Raw genomic sequence first — 18,599 nt, 5'->3', positions numbered from 1 at the left:
TTTTTAAAGCAGGTTTGAACTTTTATACAATCTGTTTTCACATTGGCATGCACACCTGTACACATATATACTGATACGGTTTAATTCTTAATTAAAAAAATTTGATAAAACTAAAATGTTAAATGTACATATAATGAAAACACTGCTGTTACACCAACCAGATGGCTTGCATTCCTTGGAAAATTATTTAAAGCATCTGAATTAGAGTGAGAACTTCGTTATTTAAAGAAATTCTTCTAACTGTAGACAAAGGCAGCTCTTTGGTCCAGTGTAGAGTTTCCCTAATTTGCCTAATCCTAAGAATCACTGAGATGTTTATTAAGTATATTAATCTCCAGGGCCCAATCCAATCTTTCTGAATCTTAATCTCTAGAGGCAAAGGTAGGAATCTACACTAACCCGGGTAGTTCTCACGATCAAGTGAGTTCTAAACTCATCCTAATAAAATGGCAAATGGGCGTTGGAAGTTGATTGTTTTTTTAAGTGAATGTGGGTAGAATTAGTTTATTTGATTGGTTTTAAGTTTTTAAAACCTTTTATACAAAACCCAGAATGATTTGAATCATAGTTTTATGGTCAGTGAAAAAAATACATACCATGTATGACAACCAAATGTAAGGATTGATCTCTTCTTGCCTGACTTGAACATCAAAGTGGCAACTGATGTTCCTGTCTAAATGTCATCTAGCAGTATTTTAAAAATACTCTACTAAAACTGTATATATTTGGAAAGAGTTAAAGCCTCTATTGACCCAAATATCAAAGTAGTTTTTTAGAAATCTCTATATTCTAGAAACATAGGAACTTACTCAAGATTTTCATGAAATCTTCATTTGCAAAAACTTACTTTGCTTTTTATCTATGGTGAAAGATGGATGAAAAATTAATAGATGTATTCATAAAACAGTTGGTAGGAAAAAAATGGCCTGGTAGCCCCATGATTACTAATATCAGCTACAGGGCCTTGAGGGCCTGCTGTGGGAGCTTTGTTTATCATCTTCCAGGCTCACAACAAGGTGGGCACCACTACCTCCCTGCACAGATGGAAAGTCTGAAGCTTCAAGGTTAAGACGTGCCCAGCACCACACAGCTCAAAGCTGGTTCCAACGTCTGTCCTCAGGCCCGGTCTGCATTGTGAATAACCCTGCAGCAGGGCAACAACCCACACAGTCACTTCTGTCTTACTGGAACCCAAAGAAAGTGAGCTATTGGGAAGGACAGCAAGTATCATATTACACATTGAAATATGTCCTATTTGAAGTTTTCCTATTGAACATAACACAATAGTATATGGCATACATTTTCTTTCTATGTGTACCAGTAAAATAAATTCTCATTTAAAAGCAATTATGAAATCTGAATCTTCTTAAAATTTATTAAATTAATCTGTAAGCATGTGCATCTCTTTCAACAAGAATTCGCTAGTTGTCCAAATAGTGTACCTAAGGTTAATTTTAAAAACTCCATTCTATTTAACCAAAACGTTTCACACGTGGAAGAATAAGAAATCGTAAATCTAAAGAATTTTTCAAAGGCATTCTAAACTGAAATGTACAGAATTCCATTAAGATAAGTTTTCGAGAGAATCAGTCATTTAATTCCCAACTTTTTGAAAAGTATCTGCATAAGCTTGTGGTTTGATTGAAAAAAAAAGGAAGTATCCAAATTCAAAGTGTTTGGGATGTGGGGGAACATGACTCAGGTTCAAAATGATTGCCCCTAAGGTCTTTCCAATCTGCTTCACCTGAGGGGGAAGAATTTTATTACCAATAAAAAGCTTTGATAAGTTGAGAAGATATTGCATAATTAGTAATGGAGTTAGCAATATTTGGCCAAAAAAGGTATAGTATGACCTTAACTTAACACTGCATTATGTCTAATAATTCTCTAAAATTCCAAATTTCAAATTTTAAGAACCTGATGGGATTTGAGGTGGATAAAACTTAATTCTTTCACAGGAATACTGTTTCCTTAGCCTCTCTAAAAATACAGCTGAAATAGATTTTACGTACAGCTCAGTGTGTTTTTGTCATATACGCTGTCTCATGACAACTGTTAGAGAATTAAACGAATTGGGCAATTGTATTTTTAATTGATTCTATTTTTGTAATCACCAGTTTTGTCAATTTATTTTTCCCGGAGAAAAATCAACATTTAAAGGGTCCAAAATGAAGCTAATAAAATTACTTGATTGATTTTAGGAAACATTTACAAACTTTGCTCACTTTTTTTTGAGAGATAAAATATCTCTTAGGTAAAAACACTTAACTCCACTCCCCACCCCCAAACCCCACAGGCTATAGATAAAATTACTCTATGACTTAGTCTTATTTTTAATGCATGGAAAACAGAAAAATTATCATGCCAACATAAGGAATATACTCTATAATTCATAAATGCCTAATTATCAAAACAATGACATAGTCATGGTTAGATGCAACCTACCAATCTTATATATGATGCAACTACATACTGTATGATCATTCCTGTTCTATATTACATTTAATCCTCATCAAATTAAGCTGACTATGTATAAATGGTATTATGAAATAAACATTTAATATCACAATAGGGTCGTATTCCGCTACTGCACAACCATAGCATGCAAATAACTATGCATTAGCTGTAAACCGTAAAGTGTCATTACCTTCCAGAAATCCAAAGAATATGAAAGTACATATATAGTACTAAACAACAATTATATTTAAATGACTTTCATATTGAACAAAATTACATTGTATAAAGCAGCTTTGGATATCATTGTCACTGCTCTCTACACATATCCTGTAGTTACCCTGAAGTTAAGAAACTGCAATTCCAAACAAGATCTGTTAATGCTACTGAGTTCTAGTGAACTGTTGTCAGAATTAGGACACCAGTGATTCTATGTTCCAATGTGAAAGCTGTTTTATATCATTTTTCCTTTCTGCCACAATTCAGATTTTTGAGTCGCTAAGGATACGCTGAAGGTGGGCAACAATGAACTTATTTTATTTTTTAAACTGGAGATTTTCTCTCATGACACCAAGGTGTTCATGTTAGAAATAAGAAAAGTGTAGATGGTTGCCAGCAAATGCTCTCCTCTGCTTGTATTCTAAGAGAAATAGTTGCCAGGAAGGAACCCAGGTCATATTATAACTTGGGAGGTGTCCCTCTACAATGCTTTTCATAACACTTGTAAAAGGTAGATAAAATCTAGCAGCTACGAGAGGAAGGCCAAAAGAAGATGATCCGTTCTTATAAAAATGCAGATGGCTCATTTAGGTCTGATCCAATGATTCCTAGGCAATTAAAAAATTACCATATTAGAGGAGAAGCTTGCACACTGTAAAATAACTATTTCAGCTCTCTTCAGGTTTGTGGTATTGGATGCTGTTTTTGGAAGGAGGGGGAAAATTGATTGCTGGACAGGCTTTTCCATGCTCTATCAGCTCTGATAATGAGTTAGGCAGTTGGCATGAGCGACAGGAACGTCCTCTTCACTCAGAATTCTAATAAACCTCCTGTGAAGGTGCACACACCATCCATCCAAATGGACTCATTTTGGTCTGCATTCGAGTTAGGTGAAAAGTAGTCACATTCAGAAACTGAGTTTGGACATGATATGTTCATGTGAAGTATTTAAATATATTACCTACATCCTACTAAATAAAAATCTTGCTTTTACATTTACAGTGAGATAAAATAGCATTTAAAGCCTTTGCAATTTGTTCATTTCCTGTTCATATACAAGTGATTTGTTTGCTTATGACGCAAAAACTGTACAATTCTCATTCAGGCATTATAAAACGTCTTTCTTTAAAGTCTTGGGATATAAACAGTTTGGTTTATATGAATGCACATTTTTCATCTGCATTAAGAAACAATATACATCTTTTTCCAGAGTAATTTAACATCACCTATGATAAGCCTAAGATAGTCGTAAAAGCTGACTTTATCACCTGTGACCATCAATATTGTTACTTTTATAAAAGTCAGGAACATTCTTTGGCCACTTAGGTCATTGCCCACTTGGAGGGAACTGTACTTGGGCCCTGGGAGCATACAGAGATTCACCTCCGTAAAAACTGAGGTCACAGACCAGCCATGATGGAAGCCATTTACAAAGTCAGGCATTACAGAGCATCCAGGAGCAGTTTCTGTTTCTCAAACACAAGTTCCTTGACGTGTTGAGAGATGATGTTTTCGATTTCGGACTCCTGAAGTCTTGTCTTTACTATCTGAAGGCTTCTGCTGTGAAATATCTATTAGGGCACTGGCGATTGCAAGGCCTGGAAGAAAGAAGAAAGGCGTTTAAATGTTTGGCTGGACATTTCTGAGATGGTGACAGTGGTGGCTTTGCACCTATTTTCATTGTTTTCATTCTGTATCAAACATTCAGCTGTTATTGGAAGTTATCGAGTAGTTTACCCTTCACTTAAGAAGTTTCTTAACTGGGACATACGAACTTCACGATGAAGAAGAACAAGGATCCACCAAAGTTAATTGACTCTGACTTCGGACAATCAAGTTCAGTGTGTGACAAAACATCACAATCAGTTGTGGATATGACCCCACACTTTAGTTTCTATGTCTGAACACAAGTTTGCTCTGGGTGTACAAGGAATTTTCAGTGTTACTATTGTTTTTTTGGATGTGGAACAAAAGTTAGTGTATTCAGCTGGGTTTTTAAAAAAATTTTTTTTGGTGTGGGGGATTGACCCTGAGCTAACATCTGTGCCAATCTTCCTCTATTTTGTATGTAGGACACCACCACAACATGGCTTCATGAGTGGTGTGTAGGTCTGCCTCCAGGATCCAAACCTGCAACCCCCTGGGCCGCTGAAGCAGACGGTGTGAACTTAACCACTATGTCACTGGGCCAGCCGCTTAAGATTTTTTTTTTAAAAAATTAGAGCAGTTTTAGGTTTACAGAAAAATTGAACCAATATTGATACCTGATTATCAATTAAAGTCCCTAGTTTACATTAGGATTCACTCTTTGTGTTGTACAGTTCTATGGGTTTTGAGAAGTGTGTAATGTCATATATTCACCATTATAGTATCATGCAAAGTAATTTCACTGCCCTAAAAATCTTGTGTGCTTTATCAATTTCTCTCTCCTCTTCCCTTGAGCCTCTGATAATCACTGATCTTTTTTTAATAACTCTATAGTTTTGCCTTTTTCAGAATGTCACATAGTTGGAATCATATAATATGTAGCTTTTTCAGACTGTCTTATTTCACTTAGCAATATGCCTTTAAGTTCCACCACATCTTTTTTGGGCTTGATGGCTCATTTCTTTTTAGCTGAATAATATTCAATTGTCTGGATGTACCACAGTTTGTTTATCCATTCCCCTACTGAAGGACGTCTTGATTGCTTCCAACTTTCAGCAATTTTGAATAAAGCTGCCATAAACATCCACATGCAAGTTTTTGTGTGGACATACGTTTTCAACTCACAAATAACTAGGAGTGCAATGGTTGGATCACATGGTAAGCCTACATTTTAGCTTTGTAAGAAACTGACAAACTGCCTTCCAAAGTGGCTGTGCCATTTGCATTCCCACCAGCAACGAATGAGAGTTCCTGTGCTCCACATCTTCACCAGCACCTGGCGTGGTCAGTGTTTCGGATTTTAGCCGTTCCAATAGGTGTTTAGATATTTCTCATGGTAGTTTCAATTTTCAATTCCCTAATAAATATGATGTTGAGCATCTTTTCATATGCTTCTTTGTCATATGTATATCTTGTTTGGTGTGGTATCTATTCAGATCTTTTGCCCATTTTTAACTGAGCTGTTTATTTTCTTACTGTTGAGCTTTAAGTGATTCCTTTTACATTTTACACACCAGTCCTTTATCAGATATGCGTTTTGCGAATATTTTCTCCCAGTCTGTGGCCTGTTTTTTCATTCTCACAAACTGTTTTTAAGAAGTAAGAAAGCACACCAGCAATAGAGTTATACTACACACAATACGAATATGGAAGAAAGACAGCCGATAGACATTTAGCTGATAAATGTCCTAAATACAAGAAAAGGACTTTGAGCATTATCAGCAGAATATCAACACAAAAGTAGGTCTCTAGCTATCATAGGTAATTAAAAGAATATTGTTTTGTGCATTGATTGACAAAAATATTTGGTAAGATGTTCAGGGATAGTAAAGACTTTCCTAAATTTGTACGAGCAATGCCTCAACCAGATATCCTGGTTTGTCATAGCTACACATAAGCCATTTTAGTTTCTGTTGTGTCCCATAAAATTCTTGAGTAAAACAAAATATGCCAGATCATCATACTAAACTGAGAGACCAGACTGCTTGTTTGAAGAGGTCACCAAAGGACTTTGTGTTATTTTCCTTTTTACAAGGTCTTGGAGACTTGACTCCGAATTGAGCTGAACCAATCCCTGAGCCCTCACAGACGTCTTCTCAAGGTGCTGCTCTCAGAGGGAAGCCTCACTGGTGGACCTTATCCTACGTAAGGTACCATTGAATTATTTTATTCCTCTGTGCCAATTTATTCTAGGTTGGCCTCAGACATGATCTGGCAAGAACAGAACTCTAGAGATTTATGAACAGAAGGAGAGGCCAAAGAAAGGAAATGGACACTAAAAGAGGAAGGCCCGCTAGGCTAGTGCGGTGTTGTGGAAGTCACGGGAGAGTTCAAGGAGTCTGCAAAAAGTACCAAATGGGCCAGCGGGTGAGGCTTGCTGCAGAAGCCATTAGATCTCCTCAAAGAAGATTTTGATGATCTTTGAGTCATTTCCATACCTAACTGAGGCTGGAGGCTTGAAAAGTAAGCAGGGAATGGGGTGAGAGGAAGCGCAGCCACAGACACTAAGCCCCAGTCAAATCCCAAAGTCCAAGTCCCCAGTCATTAAGTCCCAAAAGCCAAGACTTTTGGCAATGGAAAGAGATAAGTAAGCTGGAATACAGGGGAAGCAGCGGGGTCAGACGAAATGTATGTGGATGCATATGATTATCTGAGTACATATATTTTTTATAGGAAAAAGGAGTTTCAAGTACATGTGAAAACAGAAGAGAAGGTATTTATGAAGAAGGAGAAATTACTGGTGTTAGAGAGGGAAGGGATTAAAAAAATTACAGTAATCACCGGCTAGGCTGATAATCTTACATATTTACCTTTTAAGGGTTGCTGTGAAAAAACATACTCTTTCAAGATATTAAGTAATTGTCCTGAATTTCCTAGAGATAATGCAAGTTCAAAGGTTCAAAGTTTAAATAATAGCTGCTTTCTTGACCTTTGAAGAGCATGTATGAACTTCTAAAGTGTCCAACATGAGTGTTTTAACCACTTATTCTGCTGTAGGAGATGATTATTTTGTTATTTCTTTAAGGGATAGAACTGAAGCACATTATTTTAAAAAAAACAAACTCACAGACCCCATGGTCTGGCTAACTAAGTTTCAATTCAGGCAGACTTTAAGTTTCTCTAGATCTCCTGGCATACTTCTGTCATAATTTACAATCTTTTATTTCATTCCTGGCACCATTTTATCCAGAGACAGCCAAATATGACAAATAATATACGTCTCCTTTAGTGTGGGCAGAGACCACTTACACTAATTTCAATGATCACAGCATCCAAATATGAAATCATGTTATTCATGACCTAGTCCAAAGGAGCTCTGAAAAACAATACTTCTCCATTTACAAGTGGCTGCAAATGTTGTTTTCCTTACAGAAGACACAGCACCAGGAGAGAAGGAAACAGTTTGAGTTGCCAAAATAGGAAATTCTATGCTATTCTGAAACCATCACTGGATCTTTGTATTTTGGGGTCTATGAAGTTGAAAGCCTAATTACGGTAGTTTCTCTCACAACATATCCTGGGTTCACTAATGATTCGTAAGCTTGGAAACACATTCAGTTGAAAATGATAAATCATAAACCATATTTCAGTCCTTAATTTACAAATAAAATTGCAAATCATGCTTATTTTTAATTTGACAGCTTTTTGTTTTTTCCTGTGAAAATGAAACAATCAACTCCATTTTCAGATTCAAATGGCAATAGGTGTGTAGGAAAGCTTGCACTTCCCCAGGCAGTGATATTTGAGTGTCCACCATGTATACTCACAGAGGATGCTCAGAGGGCACTTGCCCAGGTCTTATCTTACGACGTGCCAAATGATGTTTTTTTCAGGGTTAAGCTTGAGTCCTTTACTGGGCCACAGCTGTGGCACACCATGAGTTGTTCTGTAATTTAGTTACGTATAAATCCTGTAAATTTAATTATGAACAGCACAATAATCATAATAACTGTGTGTGTGTGTACCTTAAGTGTCAAATTTTGAGTGTAAGTCTTTATTACTATGTTTGCATTTCTTCATATTTTTATATATGGAGAACTTTAAAAAGAAACAACAACCAGAAATTGCTAGGTCCTCTTTCAACCTACAAAAGGCCCTGGACACGAGTAAACAAGAAAGACAAGGTCCCTGTCTTCCTGAATTGTATTGTGCGTAGATGACTCATTTTTTTAAAAAAGAGAGAAATTAAAGTAATTTCTATTATTGCCCTTCAACGTACTTTATGGTAGGGAATCTAATTTCCTTAATTGACAAAAATAAAAGTCAAGATAGTAGCTCTTTAAAAAAGACATTACCCCCACCGCCCTGCAAACGTGACATTTATATGCTGGTAAGAGATGGAATATACAAATAGAAAATGGGCAGACCATATATAAAAACAGAACTCTGGCCCACAAGTGGCACCAATCTGCCCAGGAAACCAACTCCTAATCTATAACAACCAGCCCAGGGAAGTCAGCCTGTTACGTGGGAAGTCAGACTGCTATCTCCAGTGACAATCCAAGGAGTCAAACAATTACCCTTCTACCACTGGGCCCCAAATAGCCAGGACTTGATTAGTAACTGGCAGCTTCCCTAATTTTTGTCCCTGCTTCCAACTTAGGACCAATCAGAGAAAAGCAAACAGGCACCCCTGACAATCACATAGGATGCCCCACTTCTAGTTTACCTGCCTCCAACTTACCCAGGCCAACGGCTTCCAATCAGGGTGCATGTGAAGCCTTCTCTTTCTCCACTATAAACTGTTCCCACATACTTGCCTGTCTTTTAGTCTCCGCCAAAACACAGGCAAGAGATGGTGGATGACACCCTTGCTATAGCAAGATTTGAAATAAATAGCCTGTGCTTGTTATTTGGTTGGTCTTGGTTTATTTTCACACTGGCGATGAGGAAATAAAAGTAGCTTGAGATCTTTCCTGGATTAAAAAAAAAATATTACGAACAAAATAAAAGCACCTTATAAATAAGTTCTCCATATTGCCCTTTGAGGCAAATGCTTTCTCCTGGTTTAGATTTCCCTGAGAACTTTTTCCTGGTGAGAAGTTTTCTAGTGATGACCCCACACTCCCCATGCCATAGGAGGAAGTGCTTCCTCCCAGTAGGATGCTGCACAGTGGCGCATGCTGCGCGCCGTTAGAGTTCCATGAAAATTAGGTCACTCCAGAAGATCATTTTTCAAAACGTCACACAAATCATCTGATGAAATCCACTTATTGTGTTCTCTCGGCCTAGCATAGTTCCTCGTTATCAAAGCAATACAATTAACTAGGGGAACAATTCATTATTTTAGACTGGTGGTCTAAAGGAATTTCATTTACCATGTCAAGATGATGCACAGACGCTGCAGGCTAGCAGAATTTACATCAAAATATGCCGGTAGGTTCAATCAAAATGCTGGGGCTTAAACATTTATTATAAGCCTTACCTTTTTGCACTTTTAGTTCTTAAATACCAGACATTATGACATTTAGATTATTTAAATATGAGTTATAAACCTCATAAGAAAGAATCATCTTCAGTTTCCTATTCCATTTTCCATGGCCTCTTGGCGTTTCAAACTGGCGCTTGCTAATGTGGAACGGCACCAGCCGCTGCTTGGCATCACCCAGGGCAGGGCGAGCTGTCAGGGAAGCAGGCTCCTTTGGGAACATGCAGACCCATCCTTCAGAAGATGGGCACAATTTAGCTGTCACTAATTTGGATGCCAAGAGCTACCAAAGATACTTAGTAAATAAGTCGAAGATGCACCAAAATCAGATCTTTACCCAGAACTTCAAAAAAACCCCAGTATTTTCTTCCTAAAATTTAAGAACTTTGTTTCTCAATAAACATGTGCAGACATGCTCTAAAGAGAAAGCAATGTAAATGCCTAACAGTGAAATATTTAAATGGCAAACGTATCTTTTTAAATCACTAAATTTGCAATGAAAACCACCAAGGAGAAACATCAGGAATTTAGTTATCTTGAGTAAAACTCTAGCTTTTCCTAATGGAAGTGAAATGGTATTAGTAGACTCCAGCAGTAACAATCTACTCATAAAATTACTGATGTGTGTGGTTTCTTTTTGTTACCATTATTCCGAACAATTAATAAGTACAGTGATAAAATACTGCACTTCAAACAAAATTGCCTTGGAAAGAACGCTCTCACTTTATACACAAACATTGCACTTCCATTTTACATTTGAACAAAGCCTCAGAAAAGTCATTCATTTTGGAATGCTCTCTTCCCAAGTCTGTGTAAAAGCAGGCACCACTATATATTTTAATTTTCCAGGAAAACAGCTTCATTAGGCGTGAAAGGTTAATTGCAGGTTCAAGTGGAGCTCCGGGAACGTGACGGCTCTGTAGTGAATTGCGCAGTCTGCTTCAGGAAGACTTGAATGAGAGCTGTAAACTGTTTGCCCTGCTGAAATGTTTTACTACCTCATTTACTATCTGTCTTCTTTTACGGCGTGTATTTGTAGTTCTTCTAAACCTTTAATGGCTACAGTTTTATTTCACTGTAATCAGATTTAAATGGAAATACCATGCTGGGATGTTTAACTGTTTTCCCTCTGATTGTATATAGCTACATACTACTTATCAGAGTCTTGGCTATCCTTCACATGATTAAGAAAGTGACTTTGGGAAACTTTGATGTGACACAGACTGTAGCTATTGTGCAGACAATTTAACATTCAATGTGGCCATCCTAGCTAATATGCAACTAAGGCTGGATGCATAATTAGAAAATATGCATTTCCATTTTAATTTATCTGTTGGAAGGCCAGCACAACTGAAGTCATTATTAGGCAAAACTCCAAAGGTTATATTGTTGAACAAAAATTGAAATACTTCAAGCGCCGAAGACACTGGAATGACAAATGGACTAGTCGTATTTGTCTGAGAGTTTAAAGAAATGTTTCCCTTCACCTACTAGAAACCAATGACAGTTACAGATCTCAATATTTAAATACAATTTATAATTGTATTCTCGTTATAAAATTTTGTTTGGCCTTTAACATGTCATAATATTTTAAAATCTTATTTAAAGACATAATGTACAAGTTCTATAAAATGTAATCCTACTCTAGCAACACAGACGCCACTTTCTATGACACTGCCTACAGTGTTGAGTAAATCATGGCCGTTCCTATCTCAACTATAATGTAAATCCTCACGGTTCTTAACAAATAAAGCTTCTTTCAGATCTTATCAGTTCTAATTTTAATTGCATACCAGGAAACTTTATTGATTAATTTAAAATATTTTGTGATTTTTTTTTTTTTTTTAGAGCCACAAATATTACAAGAATCAGTCTTGTAACTACTTTTCCATGCTGTTAAGTAAATTTCCAATTGACAATTCCCCCTTTCTAAGCCAGCTGGGGAAATATTTTCTGGTATCTTCTTCCTTCCATTAAAAAAAAACTGATATATGATGATCCCTTATTTTAAGCCTTAATGATTCTTAATTTAATTGAAGTACTTACTGTTTACTGAAGAAACTGAACTATGGCAGTTTTGTAATAATCACAGTATTTTATTTTCCATTAGGTAGAGACATTGTATTTTAGCATTTCTAGTAGCAAAATGTCATTGCTTGCTTTAAATTAAACAAAATTACATGTGAAAGTATTTTATAAATTGTAAAGTATTATACAAATTTAGTTAATTTCAATAATAAAACAGTTATCGTTACTAATAATAAGAAATCACAATCAAATTACAAATGTCCAGAAAACTCCAAAGTTCTAAGGATCAAAAATTTGTTTGAAGAGCAAACACTTCATTAAACTATTATTTCTTGAGTGAGTGCCTACTATATGTCAGGCACTGCTCTGGTCCCTAAAGATGTAGCAGTGAATAAGACAGATAAGACATAAAAGACTCTGTACCTCATGGAGCTTACATTACAGTGGATCAAGCTCATGTATTCTTTTGATCAAGTTATTGTGTGGATTAAATGTAACGGGCTTAGAAAGGTGTCTAGCACATAAGAGTTCAAAAATGTCAGTCATCATCATTATCAACAAGTGAGAAGTTTGATCAAATAGGAAGCAGTAGACAAAATATTGGGCACTCAAGATTTTGCCTCTGGCCTTTAGTAGCACTCAATCATTCAAAAACCAGTATGCCTACCATGTGGAATAAGGGACAAAATTTGATAGACAGACTCAAAGATTCACAAACTGCATCAATTTAGAGCAACATTATCAGTGAGGTATCACTGTGTTCAGTCCTCAAGCCAGAATTATTTTGATGCCTTGGATAACAAAATTGAGAACTTGCCCATGAAGGTATAGATGACTTATGTGTGTTGCTCACTCATTAGGAAATGTGAAAATAATTGAAAGTGATAATGGCAAAATAAAAGAATGACAATATTCAACAGAGAAAGCATTGATTATATTAATATTGATTGCATTATTGGAAATACTAGGAATAATTAACTTTTATCCACTTTTTAGAGTTAAAAAATGCTTTTACATTCATTATCTAGGTTGTTCCTCAAGATCATTCGGTTGAAATGGGTCAGGAAGCTACTTTCATCCTTGCTTTGCAAATGGCCAAACGAGGCACAGGGTGTTTAAATGACTGGTTCAGGCTCACACAGCTGGTGGTAGTGGTGGGACCTGAATCCAGGACTCCGGATCCCTTAACTCACACTCTGCTCACTTTCCAGCCATTAGACAGAAACTGCTGCTCTGGTACAAATGACTAACACATGATTTTGAATGAAAAGTAAAAGAAAAACAAAAATTGGCAGGGGTGTGAAGTCAGTTATGGTCAAAGGCATTAATTAATGCTGCTTGTAATAAAATATAATATAAAACAGAGCTATTCTGTTAACATTGATTGAATGCTTGTTACATACCAGGTATTGCCCTCAGCACTTTATAGGCATTATTTTATCCATTTATGCTGATGGCAGTGAATGACAATATAGATTGTATTGATAAACATGTATTGAGGGCATGTTGCAAGCAGCATGATTAAAGTTGGTTGTTCTCAAAGAGTTATTACCAAATAGCATCAAACTAGGGCAACAAGGTGAGAGCTCCTAGATTTGCTAACAACTGCACAGAGACCAATCTTATGAAGTAGGCACAAGGCATGAAAGAAAGAAAGATGGAGGTTAGATCTCCAAGATGGGTATGGAGGTCAAAGATTCCCAGTGGAGATAATCTCTGAGCTGAGGCTTGAAAGATTAGCAGGAACTAGCCAGAAGAACATAGGCATGAGGGGTGTGGTATGTTTTGGGTAGAGGGAACTACAGATTCAACAGGATGGAGAGAAAGGGTTTTGGGGAAACTTCAGGGCATTTGTTGTGGGTCGAATACAGATGCAAACGGGGAACGATGAGAGAGAAGAAAGAGAGGTAGGTAGAAGGGGGTCCATAAAACGGCCTTAGGGGCCAAACTAGGAAGTTAATTTTTAATCTGCAAGCCAGAAAGAGCCATGGAGGCCAACAGGAACACGAAAAGATGTGCAACATCACTAATCATCAGGGAGATGCAAATCAAAACTACAATGAGATAGCACCTTACACCTGTTAGAATGGCTATAATTACCAAGACAAAAAGTAACAAATGTTGGAGAGGATGTGGAGAAAAGGGAACCCTCATACACTGCTGGTGGGAATGCAAACTGGTGCAGCCACTATGGAGAATAGTAAGGGGATTCCTCAAAAAATTAAAAATAGAACTACCATACGATCCAGCCATCCCACTATTGGGTATTTATCCAAAGAACATGACATCAACAATTCAAAGAGACTTATGCACCCCTGTGTTCACTGTAGCATTATTCACAATAGCCAAGACATGGAAGAAACCCAAGTGCCCATGGACTGATGATTGGATAAAGAAGATGTAGTGTGTGTGTGTGTATATATATATATATATACACAATGGAATGCTACTCAGCCATAAAAAAGACAAAATCATCCCATTTGCAACAACATGGATGGAACTTGAGGATATTATATTAAATGAAATAAGCCAGACAGAGAAAGACAAACACTGTATGATTTCAATCATATGTGGAAGATAAACACATGGACAAAAAGAACAGATTAGTGGTTACCAGGGGGAAGGGGATTTGGGGGTGGGCATAAGGGGTAAAGGGGCAAGTATATATGGTGACTGACAATAATGTACAACTGAAATTTCATAACGTCATAAACTATTATGACATCAATTAAAAAAAGCAAAGAATATAAAGGGTAAATGATGAAAGTCATAGTACCATACTTATTTAGTGGTAGAAAAAATAATCAGCATTATTATTTAGCTTTCCAAATAAATATGTTAAAAGCACTCATTTTTTTAAAAAAAAGAGCCACGGAATGATTTTAAGGAGTGGAGAGGTGTAATCAGATTTTTATTTCAAAGAGACCCCTCTAATGGTAGCATGGAGGACAGACTGGAGTGGGAGGTGAGGCTACTATTATTAAAACCAGATAAGAAAGCAGCAACAAGGAGAGAGAAAAGGGATGAACAGGACAGATATTCAGGAGAGATTAATATGTGAGATGAAAAATAGGGAGGAGTCTAGAACAGTTCCCCGCTTTCTAGCACAGTGGCTGAGTGATACGAATGCTATTTACCAGGATATGAAGGAGGAACAGGAAGAGCCAAGGTGTGTGGGAATGTGGTGGATCATTTGTTTGGTTCTAGACATACTGAGTTTGATGACCTGTGGGACATCTTAGTGGAAACGTCTAGTTGGACATGCAGCTGTGAAGCTCAGGAATAATTTAGTCTAGCCCAGAGATGTAGAGTTGGGGGTTATGTGCATGGATGGAATCTGAAGACTTTGTAATTGTATAGGTGGGTAATGCTAGCTGTTGCAATAGTTAAATACTCAAATCTCAGTGGCTTAACAAAATAGAAGTTTATTTCTCACTAAATAAAGTCTAAGGTGGGTGTTCATGATTGGTGTTGGGATATGTGCGGGGGGAGGAGGAGGGAGAGCAGCATCTGTTGTGTGTAGTTACTCAGGGACCCAGATTGACAATGCTTCTGCCATATTTAATCCAAGATTTCCATGACTGCCTTGAGCATTGACATCTAGGTAGCAGGTGGGAGATGAAAGGGTAGAAAAGGTACACCCCCTTTTAAACCCCCTTGGGCCAGAAAAGCTCATAACACTGTTCCAATGCCATTAGCAAGTACTACTTTGAGAAAACAATTCTCCACTAGGGGAGGGGTGTGCAAATCTTGGGCGGAGAGCCAGTGGTCTCTGCCACTGGAATGGATGAGGCTACCCTGGTAGAAAGAATAGAGTAAGGAGGGAAGACAAAGAGGACTGGTAATGAAGGGGAGTAGCCCATGAGAAGGCAGAAACACCCAGAGAGGTAGGAGAAAGCCAGGACTGAGATTGTACCCAGACTCTATAAGAAGACTAGTTAGTGGCTAGTTATAACCTGTGGATCTTCTTTCTGTTTGCAACAAATAGCTCAAAAATTCCATGACAACTGCAAGCCAGCTGAGTTTGTGGCTTCCAAGCTTTTCTTGATTTGAAATTCAGAATGTCCCCTGAGAGATTTCTCTTGGAAGGATGTTGAAGTAGGTGGCCGCAAAGGTCACTTCTGGCTCTACAAATTTATGACTGCAGCTGCCTTTCTACAGCAGGCCAGCGGCAAGGACCCAGATATCATGGCTGGCCTCCTCTCTCATGTGTGCTCTCATGTAGCAGCGGTATGGGCTGCCACGAGCATCCCTGTGAAGTCAGGGGGCTGGCTGGGTTCAAGAACTTCTTTGCAAGAAATATGCATTTGGTCTTACTAGTTAAGGACTTACGAAGGACTGGACACACTTCGACCAGAGTGAGAACCACACTGGTAATACTAGGTATGGTTTGTACTTACTGTTAGGTGTGGTTTCTATGATGCTAATAACACTGGTCAAGAAACTGACTGTAAATCTCATATTAGAGAAGTAAGGAGACTGGGCAGTGTCAAAGATCAGGCTGGGACTTCATCTATGTCTAGCAATCTCTGAACAACCTAAAACATATTTTTTAAAGTTTAGTTTTCTAATTCTTTACATTATAATACAACTTTGTCCTTATAACTCTGCCTACCCATCATGACCAGGAGCACCTTAAAAGCAAGGACTATGCTTTCATTTGCTTTTATATCCCAACGCTTAGTCTAAGATAGGTGGTCAATAAATATTATTTGAATGAGCATTAAATGATGTATCATGGAGCTGTGTGCTGCTAAGGATTTGAATTCTGATTAGAAGTCTCAGTGTTACTTTACTTTAAAGGTATTTGGAAACATAGACCTTCTTACGTTCCTCTAATCCTTGTACTTAGTTACAGAGAAGTTACTGAGTGGAGGGTGGGAATAGTGCAGGGCAGGGGAGGGAACGGCATAGCACCAATGTGGCTCTAGTTAATCTATTATCCAAGAAGGTGACCCAAGGGAGATTTTCCCACACGGTGCCCCTGTCCTCCAAGAGTGTTCATGCCCCTTCCTAAGGACTGGACCTACTTATGCCCAGAGAGTGAGAGCTACACCAGTGAACATCTCAGTATCTCGGTCAACATTGTCTCCAAATAGCTCTTAATATCTGTGGCTGTGTGTACAATATTGATGAAAAACTGCAACAGCTGCCACACTCACTTGGCATCAAAGCCTTAGCAATTCGGCTCTGCCTGAACATCTTTGGAGTGACTTTTACTATTTTAAATCAACTTTGGAAGTCCTACCATAAGCTTCCCTCAGTTCCTGAATGAATCACTTCCCAAAAGGAAAAAGTCATTTCTAATCTCTCTTGAGATTCGTGCAAAGTTAGAGCCAATACAAAAACACAAATCACTTTTTGTTTAAGTTTAGATACCTATTTATAAGAAACTAGATTACAATTTTAAATCAAGGTTAAACAATGTTGGGTAGTGACGTGAAGCATTGCTTTCCATAGCGTTAATATGAGAGTACATGACAGTATAGGAGACAGATGTAAAGCTTATAATATCACACAGCACAGCTATACCACATTGAATACTAAAAGACAAGCCATCAACTAAAAAAATGAATTTTAGTATTGTCCAAGGTAATGTTTCTGCTCCCCTAAGTTCATAGCAGTCAATATTCTTTTAAAATTCCAAGAAAAGTCAAAATATTTTAACAAACAAATGGTAAAGCACATTTATGCCTTCTATATAAAACTCTCAGATCATAGCAAAGATAGGAGAAAAAAACTAGATAAATTATTCAAATCCTTACTTCTAGCCATTTAGATAAAATGGAAGAGAATAATGCTACACAGATCATGGTTTTTCCATTAATATTGTTATAAATTGCTTAGATCTTACCAAAAGTTATTACAGATAACTTAATGGCCAAAGGCATTTTAACAAAAACAGCTGCATCTGTAGCCAAATTGATCCTTGAGAAATCTCCTTTGCTGAAAGAAAAGGCCGTATAGTCGGACAGTGTATTTCTCAAAACAGACTTCAAACCATTCCTCTGATGTTTGCTAAGTGATCCAGGACCCCAGATAGTACACATTCTCTCCAGTAATTCAAAACAGGGACTTTTGGGAAGTAGTTTGTTTAAATGCCCTCCTTTAATCTAACAGAGGGTGGTATAAAAGCAACCTTCATTCTCTGAAGCAATTTTGAGAATCTGACTGAGCATGTCCCATAAATGCTGACCCTTCTTAGTGAAAAAAATATCATTTTGCCCCACTTTGCCTTTGGGAGCAATCAAAGTGGCCTCTGAGCTACTGTAAATTGAGAAGTGTCACAAAGAGCCAGCACTAGTGGGAACCTTTCAAACTCTACAGGCAGGTAAATCATAGAGGGAGCAGACTTCAGAGTGATCTGGAACTTTCTCATGTTATCTCCAGGGGGATAAATATTGCCTTGCATTCACTCCAAGATATCTCCAGACACAAAGAATTTTTGTACATTGGTTCCACAATACCTGACTACAGTTTCCTCAGGGATTTGCCAAGTGTACTTGTAAACGGGACATTTTGCTAACTATGGCTTCCTCACAGTGGCAAGGAAATGGTTTAGGAAATGGAAGGAGATAGAAATTCTTATTAGCATGTCATTACAGAAGGTCCACTGGAGAGAGAATCAGGATGTCACTTGTGAGGAGACATGGAGGACTCTGCCCTCTTTATTAGGAATATTCACTTTGGATGTTATCTACCTACTTTCAGTAAGTGCCTTAGCTGGCAGGAAGATGAAAAAACTTGCTTTCAAGTCAATAAAGGAAATCTCTTATGATCAATGGTTGATTAGAGCAGGATCTTCTGAGCAGTAGGCTCTGGG

The 18,599-nt window shown here is 37.5% G+C and overlaps 1 protein-coding gene across 1 annotated transcript in view; it reads right to left on the bottom strand.

Moving 5' to 3' along the window:
- Positions 1-2,317: 2,317 nt before the first annotated feature.
- ATRNL1 (attractin like 1) overlaps positions 2,318-18,599 on the bottom strand; it is a 730,944-nt gene continuing 714,662 nt past the window's right edge. The window contains exon 29 of the mRNA XM_046649411.1: positions 2,318-4,271. Coding sequence (XP_046505367.1) covers positions 4,147-4,271 — 125 coding nt within the window. The 3' untranslated portion in view covers positions 2,318-4,146. The remainder of the gene's footprint in view (positions 4,272-18,599) is intronic.

This window comes from Equus quagga, chromosome 2 (assembly GCF_021613505.1).
Source record: "Equus quagga isolate Etosha38 chromosome 2, UCLA_HA_Equagga_1.0, whole genome shotgun sequence".
NCBI lineage: Eukaryota > Metazoa > Chordata > Mammalia > Perissodactyla > Equidae > Equus > Equus quagga.
The sequence above is the reverse complement of the archived record's forward strand: the minus strand, read 5'-3'. Positions and strand labels throughout refer to the sequence as shown.